The sequence below is a fragment of the Arvicola amphibius genome, chromosome 8 (assembly GCF_903992535.2).
Source record: "Arvicola amphibius chromosome 8, mArvAmp1.2, whole genome shotgun sequence".
In the NCBI taxonomy this organism is placed as follows: Eukaryota; Metazoa; Chordata; class Mammalia; order Rodentia; family Cricetidae; genus Arvicola; species Arvicola amphibius.
The window spans coordinates 116,234,373-116,243,899 of NC_052054.1; the positions used below are offsets into that span (position 1 = coordinate 116,234,373).

General features: G+C 53.4%; 1 protein-coding gene across 5 annotated transcripts; it reads right to left on the reverse strand.

Moving 5' to 3' along the window:
* Positions 1 to 280: 280 nt before the first annotated feature.
* On the reverse strand, positions 281 to 9,289 carry Dnajb2 (DnaJ heat shock protein family (Hsp40) member B2). Of its 5 annotated transcripts, XM_038340482.1 has the most exons (11): positions 9,125 to 9,289; positions 8,758 to 8,855; positions 8,126 to 8,235; positions 6,214 to 6,267; positions 5,922 to 6,044; positions 4,910 to 5,002; positions 4,609 to 4,711; positions 4,390 to 4,460; positions 2,352 to 2,555; positions 1,377 to 1,404; positions 281 to 1,177 (listed from the first exon to the last, which is right to left on the reverse strand). In XM_038340482.1, the coding sequence occupies exons 2-11, from the start codon at positions 8,820 to 8,822 to the stop codon at positions 1,102 to 1,104; spliced, it is 927 nt and encodes a 308-aa protein (XP_038196410.1). In that variant the 5' UTR covers positions 8,823 to 8,855; positions 9,125 to 9,289; the 3' UTR covers positions 281 to 1,101. The 5 variants fall into 5 exon arrangements, 3 of the variants coding, with proteins under 3 accessions (XP_038196410.1, XP_038196411.1, XP_038196412.1); XR_005286625.1 differs by having other exon boundaries at positions 1,377 to 2,555; XM_038340483.1 differs by lacking the exon at positions 1,377 to 1,404.
* Between the last annotated feature and the right edge of the window lie 238 nt (positions 9,290 to 9,527).

Genomic DNA, 9,527 nt, shown 5'->3' on the forward strand with positions numbered 1-9,527 from the left:
TCTTGGTGAGTCCCCACGCTTTCAATCAAGTCTTAACTCAGCGTGGGCCTTGCTGTACTGCAGAGAACTGGGAACTAGGTCCCCTTACCAGAGTGAACTTCAGGGTCAAGCTAGTTGTGGGGCCCTGGAAGTGATGATCAACACACTCGGGGAGGACCACCCGATCAAGTCTTGTCCCTCCAGCTATTCGACACAGGGGAAGGCGTGAGGTCTGAAGTGTCACCTCGTCGTCCCAGAGGGTCCCTCTTAGGCAGTCTTGGAAAGGAGGCACGCAGGGCACTAAGCTCTCAAAATTCAGCTTTATTAGCTTCCATTTTCCCTGAGTCTGAGCTCAGTTCATCTAGCTTTGACAGGCCTCAGAGGCTCAGCATTACAGGGGCTGGCCACAGCCTGTTCCACCAATCCCCTCACTGGCCATGGACTCCCCAGGCAGGAGGACAGGTGGCTCATGGGGGATGAATGATGATAATAAGAAAGAATGGGCAGCAAGGTCAGAGGCCAAAGAAAGCCATTCAAGCAGTATGTCCAACACTTCCTCTGCATGCCAGTCTTCGCCATACACACTCCAGCCAAGACAGCCTCCTCTCCCACGCTCTGCCAGCCACAGCCATCAGCCTCCCAGGACCATGCCGTACCTGCTCAGGCCACTGTCCCACTAGCTTAGTCCTGGAACCCCAGGTTGCCCAAGGGAAACAACCTTCCAGGGGCTACAGGACTCAAATGTGCTCACTCTAACCTGGGTCTAGCAAGAAGTATCAGAACTATGGTTCTGATCTTTTCTCCTTCATCCACAATTCTCACCACCTCTTCCAGGGACAAGATGAAAGATGGCATCTCCCCATTCAGATTGGCAGGCTGGCCAGGGTTGGAACTACATATCCCAAGAGGCACCACTTCCCCTGGGATAAGAGCTAACAGAAACGAGGCCAGGGTGCATTGCACTCTGGGACTTGTAATCCGCAAGAGACAGCACTAAGCACCCAGGGGAGAGAGTTCAGAGGCTAAGAAGACTATGGGTGCCTCCCACTCAGTCCCCACCCACCACCCAGGCCCCAGCCCTACACTCAGCATAAGTGGGGGAGAGGGATGTAGTGTTCCCTCCTAGCACACTGGGGAGGGTGCTGTCCTGGTGGAACTGCAGCAACTCTGTATCCAGGGTATCCAGCTCAGAACACATCTGGGGAGAGAGCAGGGGTGGGTGACAGGAGAGAGGGGTCAGCTGCAAGCAGATGGGGGTGGAGCCGAGCATGCACTCCTAGGCCAAGCCCTGTGTTCTAATGCATGATGGACAAGTAGTAGGGATATAGTCCCCCACCTAGGCCTCCCCCTGGGTCACCCTGGCCCTATCCCACCTCTCCAGGGATAGCCAGCCTCACCTCTGCCTAGTCCTGTGGCCAGGGCAGGCTGAGAGGCAGCAAGGAGAAGGGAAGAGGAGTTGACTCTGGTTGAGACTCTGGAGGGCTGAGAGGCTTCCACCCCACCTAGCTAGCCTCCCCAGAAGATCTCACGGCCCCACTGGCCCCAGCATCTTCCTTGAGCACACTGAGGCTTCAGAGAGGAGGAGGAGGAGGAGGAGGAGGAGGAGGAGGAGGAGGAGGAGGGAGTCCTAGCCAAGCAGCAGTGAAAGCAAGCGATGCAGCCACAGGGAGTTGCGGAGTGCAGAGCAGGAGGAGAGCAGCACCGGGGGGTGGGGGGGGGAGAAACAGAGACGATGACAGGTGAGAACTCAGTTCTGCGCAGAGACCAGGAGGCCTGCAGCTGGGTAAGGAGAGCAGAGGCTCCACTGGGCCTGTGCTGCTCCCCAGGAGAGCTGCCAACCTGAGCTCAGGGCATGCCAGGCAAGGCCTCCTTTCTTGATAGCATCAGCAACACAGATGGCAGCAGAAGACTTGGGTACAAAAGACCCAACCCCAAACCACTAATGCCCCTCAGCAGTGCCAGATCCAGCCAGTGCCTCTGGGCTCCACAGGCCCTTTCATGGCCCCGATACCCCCAATCCTGGGCTTTACCCAGGGATTTATCAGCCCCAAACAGAGCATAACAAATCCCTGGTCCTCACTGTAGACTGATGGGCCTGGGAAGGAAACTTGAGGAGGGACAGAGTTTGGGATCCTGTAACTCAGGCCACACTCAATTTTGGACTCCCCACAGTGAGCTGGACTCTGGGTCAAAACCTGAATCAGGTCCGGCTCAGCCTGGTTTTCAGAGAATGAGGCATCGAGAGGCCTTCTCCTCTGAAGGGCTGGGTTTGGTTGCCTCGCCCCTCGCCCCCTTATGCGTGCCTCCCATATCAAGGTCTTGGTGCTGGGCCCTGGACTGGCCCTGCCATCCTTGCTGTGCCCCCCGCCCACCTGCTGGCTTCTGCCCAGCTGCTTCCATCTCTGATAGGCTGTAGGCCATGGCAAGCTGCAGATCCTCGTCCTCAGAAAGGTCGCTGTCAGTGGGACGGGAAACAGCGGTCGGCCGGACCTGTGTGCCCCCCAGCCTGGAGGTGCCTGAAGGTTGCTGCTCACGGCGGCTCAGCTCTAAGCCTAGTGCCAGATCATCTGGGACACCTGCAAGAGTCACAGCCACCATCAGGTCCCAAACCCAAGCTGGTGGTCATGCCGGACCACCTCACAGAGCCTCTCTGGAACTAACACACACATGTTAGGTTACAAGGTTATTTAGCATCCCGGGTGTGGCTATGTCACCTCAGGCAGAGTATTCAGCCTCCCTAGGCCTCCCTCATCTATGACACAGGGATGAGGAGATTGCCTACACATGCAAACTGATACATGATAACTAAACATGATAACCCATGTCAATTGCTTGTCACTGTGCTCAGTGCTGGCAGGGAAGTACCTAGTCACAGCGACAGTCCTTGGGGAAAGAGCTCCACTTTAGGAATCCCGAGTTTGATTCTGGGCTGGTGCTGTAGCCAGCACACACAAGGCTCTGCCTTCATACTCCATTGCCTGTATACACACCACACACCTACATTCACACACCCACACACACATACACTATGCCTGATCTTGATTCTTGGCTTAATTTATCCTTTCTGTATAGTAGGCAGTAGTCTTGAGCTAGAGGCTACTTACAAGTGAGGGTCATTTAAACAAACTTTGGCTCAGGCCCCTCAAATAAAAACCGGACAAATATGACCTATGCTGCTTTACTTTTTCTGTTAAGAACACAGGACTGGCCGGGCGGTGGTGGCGCACGCCTTTAATCCCAGCACTCGGGAGGCAGAGGCAGGCGGATCTCTGTGAGTTCGAGACCAGCCTGGTCTACAAGAGCTAGTTCCAGGACAGGCTCCAAAGCCACAGAGAAACCCTGTCTCGAAAAACCAAAAAAAAAAAAAAAAAAAAAAAAAAAAAAAAAAAAAAGAACACAGGACTGGGGAGATGGCTCAGCTGGTTCAGTGCTTGTTGTGCAAGCGTGAGGACCTGAGTTCAAATCCCCAACATCCGAGGAAAAAGCTGGGTGTGGCAGTGCACATGTGTAATTCCAGAGCAGAAAGAGCAGAGGCAGGAGGATTCCCTGGGGCTCACTGGCCAGCCTATCAAGCGGAATCAGTGAGCTTCAAGTTCAGGGAGAGACTCTGTCTCAAAAAATGAGGGAGGGGGGAAAAGAGGACATGACGTGGCAGGTGGGACCCGGAAGGAGTAGGAGGATGAGGCGGGGCATGAGTGTGATCAAAATACGATGTATGCTTATATGTCGTTCTCAAAAAATAAATAAAAAATTGGGGCTGGAGAGAGAGGACCAAAGTTCAGTTCCCAGCACCCACATCAGGAGGGTCACAACTGCCTGTAACTCTATCTCCAAGGGGACCTGGAGAAGCCTTGGACCTGTGAACACCTGCACAGACGCAAACACATATATACACACAACTACACCTAATTAGTGTGTGTGTGTGTGTGTGTATGTGTGTGTAAATTTTAAAAACACAATAGAGGAAGATAGCAGACCTTGACCTTTGGCCTCCACAGGAGCACTCATAGGCATATACAGAGTCTCTCTCTCTCTCTCTCTCTCTCTCTCTCTCTCTCTCTCACACACACACACACACACACACACACAAACACATAGATTAGAGGGAAAGAGATAGGAAAACAGAAAGAAAAGAAAGGGAAGAGAATGAAAACCCCACAGTGGTACTCCATATGAGCAAGTCCTTTAAAGGCAGAGCCTCTAACTCAGTGGCAGAGAGTTTGCCCAGCATGCCTGGGTTCAATGCCCAGTATCACTCACACAGAGTCAAGAGCCTTGCAAACAGAAGGCATCCCTGTAATCATGGTGGTAATTAGCTAATCATCTGAGACTCTTCTCCCCCGGCCCCTCTCCGAGGGAGGTAGGAGCCACGTGGGTGGGTCTAAGGCTTCCTGCCAGCACCCCACTCACCATTGATGGAAACTGACTTCAGCTGTCCATCCTCTTCCACCTCTACCCGTTCCTGCCCGTTCTCCATGATTCTGTGGAAGACGTCACAGTCAGCAAGCAGAGACTGGTCCAGGCTCTGACAGTTCCAGCCATCAGGGCAGACTCCGTGTTCACACAGCACTTGCTTTTACCCCTCATCCCCAGAACCTCCATCTGTTCGGCCCCAGAAGGAGCGCTCACCTACGCGTAGTGATGCGGTGTCCTTGGACAAAGGTAGTGGATGTTGAAACAGAACGAAAAGCACCAGCCCCAGGGCTGAAGGAGAAAGACGAGGAGGAGAAATCTGGCGTTGGGACAAGGGAGGCAAAGGGGAGGCTATGAGAGGGAGGTTCCTGACTACCAATCGCCATCACCAAAAGCCAGGGGTCTTGGGGGCTTCACTCAGACCTTCCCTCCCCCCCCCCCCCCGCTAGCAAAAGCAAAGCCAATTCCAGGGACTCCAGGACTCACGATTTGCAAAAACAGAAACGGACATGCTTACCAGAGTGGCCAGGAGAGGAGGAAGAGAAGGCAAAGAAAGGACCAGAGGGTCGGGAACCCCGGTTCTGAAGCTCTGAGAAGGGGCCCAAGTCATCTGCAAGAGGGAGATTAGCCGCTGGTGAGGAGATTTCCTCCAAAACCATGTGGCTGATGTTTTAAAACCTTGAAATCAAGACGACAAGCAACCATGTGCACTTCTGATTTTTGGGTTTTTTTTCTGGTTCTGGTGGTACAAATTTACAAATTTTTAAAACTGTTTTGGAAAGGGGTCTCAGTACTAGCCTCAGACTTGATAGATAGATAGATAGATAGATAGATAGATAGATAGATAGATAGATAGATAAGGATGGCCTTGAATGTCTGAACTTGGGCACAAGCTGGGGGATTAGATGTGTGCTCCACCATGTCTGGCTCTCAAGTGCTGTTTTTTAAAGACATGTGTAACCAGGCTTGTCGAAGGAGTCACACAATCACCAAATCTGGTGATTAAGATTTGTGTGTGTGTTTCGTTTTGTGGTGTTGAACACCGAGATCAGCACCTTGCCCATGGTAGACCGGCGTCTACCACTGAGCCCCTTCCTGGTCACCCAGGTGGGATTCTAAGCTGATATGCATGTGTCTCGTGGGAATTAAAACCCTTCACCTCTCAGGATTTACGAGGTTAAGGGGACGCAGACTTCTTGAAATATATTAGTCATTTAAAAATGGTGTCTGTTGTTGTGTGTAATGCTGCTACAGCTGTCACGTGATGCTTGGAGTCTTGTTCCCCTGGTGGCTCCTGTGGAGGTTTTAACAATGTGTTCTTGTTGTCATTTAATAAGGCCAGTCTGTGAAGTGTCACGTGAGTCCTGGCATGTGTGAGGTTCTGTCCTAGCTTTCACTGGGCTGGACTCACGCCCACACAACCTCAAATCATCTGCTGTGAAATTCCAGTTCCATCCAAGCCTCTAGCTTGAGAGATCCCAAGAGGACGGACAGCAGGCCGGAGGAGTTGAACTATCCCGCCTACATACCAAAGAGCTCCGAGAAGGGGTCTCCACTCCCGAAGAACTCCCGGAAGACTTCCTCAGGGCTACGGAAAGTGAACGTGAAGCCAGGTCCCATCCCACCAGTTTCTGGTTGAGAGGGGACAGTTCCTGAAAGAGATGAGGAGGGAGCTCAGAGGGTACATTTGTCCCTGAGCCAGGGGAACCTGTCCCCTCAAAGGCATGGCTGGGAACCTTAGAAAGAACATGCTCTGCAAGAATTTGCCTGCCCCTCCCTCCTTAGCCCACTTTCATCCTGGCACCCCACCACGTCACCTACCTGCCCCCGTCAGCCCTTCCCGGCCATAGCGGTCATAGATCTCCCGTTTGTGCTCTGGAAGAAGAGACCTGGTCATTCCTCCCGTTAAGGTAGTTACCTCCCCTCCCGGGCTAGGATAAGCTACAGAAAATGCAACTTAGGAGACGGCAGGTGTCTAGGCGCACGATCATAGCAGCTGCCTGACTGAACAACACACGCTAATAGCACCTACTTTTTAAAAAATTTCATTTTACATTCCATTCACAATTCTGCCCCTCATCCTCCCATCCCCTACCTCCCCCCAGAGCATCCACCCATCCACTCCTCCCATCAGGTAAGGGCTCCCATGGGGAGTCAACAAAGTCTGGCACATTAAGCTGGGGCAGGACCAAGGCCTTCCTCTCTGCACTAAGGCTAACCATGGCATCCCACTATAGGGAATGGGCTCCAATAAGCGAGCTCATGCACCAGGGAGAGATCCTGGTCCTACTGCCAGGAACAGTGCCTACTCTAGGCCAGCAAGAGAACTACATGAGATAACTCACCAAAAGCTGCCTAGCATAGTGCCCAACACATAACTCAGGAAGTGTAAGCCAGGGGCTGAGGCAGAGCTCAGTAGTGGAGACCCTGCCTAGCAGGAACAAGACCCTGGGTTTTCCAAGGGGTTCCACACAAGTAAGTAAACAGATGTCAGCTAATTACTACCGTATTGTATGATCCAGCCACTTCCACAGAGACCTGCTAAGACCACAGTGGGAACCCGGGCCACCCTCCCGGGTACAGCCGCTCCCCGTTGGAAGGCTCTTTCCAGTGTGTAACCTGACTTTGCAATTACTGGTTATTGCCAGTCTTCTCTGATCAGAATGTGATAGACCCACACGATGAGGTCAGGGCCTGCTTCCCCCCCCCCCCACTGCCTCCCTAGTACCCCAAAATATCTGACACACTAAGTTTAGCGGATATTTTCTGGGATCCTTCGGAGATTTGGTTTTGTTGTTTAAAGTCAGGGTCTTACTCGGTATCCAGGCTGTCTTCAAACTCCTGGCTATCATCCTCCCTCAGCCTCCTAAGTTCTGAGATTACAGGCATGAGCCACCACCCACAGCTAAGAAATGCAGCTTTTTTAAAAAGACACTGTTCATGTAGCCCAGGCTGGTCTTGAATTTGAGAGATGGCCGAAGAAGGCCTTGAACTTGGATCCTCCCAGTGCTAGGATTACAGGCAGGCACCACCATGCCTAGCTTATGTGGGGCCAGGGATCAAACCCAGGGCCTCGTGCATGTTACCAAAGCACTCTGCCAACAAAGTTACATCCTCAGCCTGCTGTTTGCTGTTGTTTTGAGGTTTATCCACTTATTGAGACAGGATTTCTATATATTTAATTTATATATATAATTCATTGTTTATTAATAAATAAATATTATATATATGCCATTGAACTCAAGATCCGCCTAAGTACTGGAATTATAGCCATATCTAGTCAGAATATTTTCTGAAAGAATGAATAACAGAACTAGGATTGTGTTTAGACAGTAGAACACTTGCCTAGCATGTACAATGTTCCAAGTACAACCTGCAGCACAGAAAAGAAAAAAAATCCACCTGTCAGACCTGGATTCTTATTCTAGATCAAGACATGAGCAAATTATTTCGCCTCTCTCGGCCTCAGTTTACCTGCCCATAAAATGGGGGAGATAAGCCTGCTTGGCAGGAAACCCTGTGCCCTTCCCTGGTCAAGACCCAGACTGCTCTCCAGACCCTGGGAGACAGACAGAACTTGCCATGTCAGAGGAGGCCCTTAAATGCTATCTTAGAGAAAAGCAGGGAGGAGAGAGGTGATGGAGCATTGGCTTTAGGAAGGCGTGAGACGCGCATGATTGGAAACGGGGGGCATGCTGGTCCGTGCTGGACCCTGCTGGACCCTAAGCCTTACTGTCAGATAGTACTTCATAGGCCTCTGCCACCTCCTTAAATTTTTTCTCAGCAAACTCCTTATTATCTGGGTTCTTGTCCGGGTGCCACTGCAGAGCCTTCTTCCGGTACCTGCAGGAGAAGTGAGAGGAGCTGGAGAGTCAGGGAACTGACGTGGGTTCTTCCCACCCACCCTTTCACTGCTCCGATCCAAGAACGCCCCAGGACTGCAGCCACGTTTACAGGGGGTTCTCTCCCTGCTCTGTGCCAGGGATATGAGCCGAGAGTAAGGGTGCCAGAAGAATGTCCCCACCCAAAGCCCTCCCTTGGGGCTCATTGGATAGAGCTATCCAGAGCCACAGAGTGTGGGGACACTGGCCTACCTCACAGAGCCCGGGCATTTTAGCACTGCAACCTGAGCATGCCCACATGGAGGAGCTGGAGGAGAGGGGTATCTGGTGGGAGTGTACAGCGGGCTCTGAGAGAGACAGTACTTCTTCCCTCGCTGGACACGGTCCTCGGAATTTCCCAAGGGTCCCCTCCCTCCCTCCCTCCAGGCAGCCCTCGAAAGGGCCCCTGGCGCTGGGGGTTGGGGGGCGGGGGTAGTGGGGAAGAAGAGACAGAGGCTTTCGGCAGCTCAGTAGAGGCACTTACGCCTTCTTGATGTCATCAGCAGACGCACTCGGCGGTACGTCTAGAATCTCGTAGTAGGATGCCATGGCAACTCAGCCGTCAGGCGGCCCTCCTCTGGGCTGCGGGAGAGAAGGGATCAGGCCGAGTGAAGCACCGCGGCTCCCTGCGCTTGCAGCCCCCGGTGCGGGGAGAGGGGGGGAGGATGCAGAAGGCGCTGCGAGGTGGAAGCCGCGCCTGCAGCCGATGATTAGGCTCCTTCACAGCCTTATCGGGTCCCGCAGGCCCGTGCCCGGGGTTATTTCGCCGCAGGCCTAGAGAGCCCTACCCGAACCCCCTGACTCCAGCAGCCCGATCTGAGGTCCCCAACCTGACCCAGCTGGGGCCGCACCTCCTCTGCTGAGAGTCCCGCCCCTGCCCCCCGCGGGGGAACCGCCTGGCACCCGCAGCCCGGCTCGCGGCTGCTGCGTGCGACGTGCCAGGCTGGGTTATGTGCGCAAGCGTGCGTCAGCACCGCGGAAACTACTAGAGACCTAGAGAGGGCCGGCTCGGCCGGTCACACTGGAGCGGGGGGGGGGGGGGGGGGGCGCTGCAGGGACTGCTGGGAATGGGGGAGGAGCCGTCTATTTTAGTTTTGCACCCTGGCAACGTCATTCCCAGGTGGGATTTGGAAGGCTGAAGTTTGCTACATCCTTCCATCCGTGACACACTCCCTCAAACACAGGCAGAGGCCGTCCGCAGACTAGGTGCGGGGCCCCTTGTCCCTCTGTCGCTGCCGTCGAAATATACTTCAT

Coding starts and splice junctions, on each gene's coding strand:
- Dnajb2 (XM_038340482.1), bottom strand. CDS start 8,822: ATGGCATCCTACTACGAGATTCTAGACGTACCGCCGAGTGCGTCTGCT. Junction 6,268..8,125: donor CTATGAAGTACTATCTGACA/GTAAGGCTTAGG, acceptor CTCTTCTTCCAG/AGCACAAACGGGAGATCTAT. Junction 4,712..4,909: donor CTCCTCTCCTGGCCACTCTG/GTAAGCATGTCC, acceptor TCCCAACGCCAG/ATTTCTCCTCCTCGTCTTTC.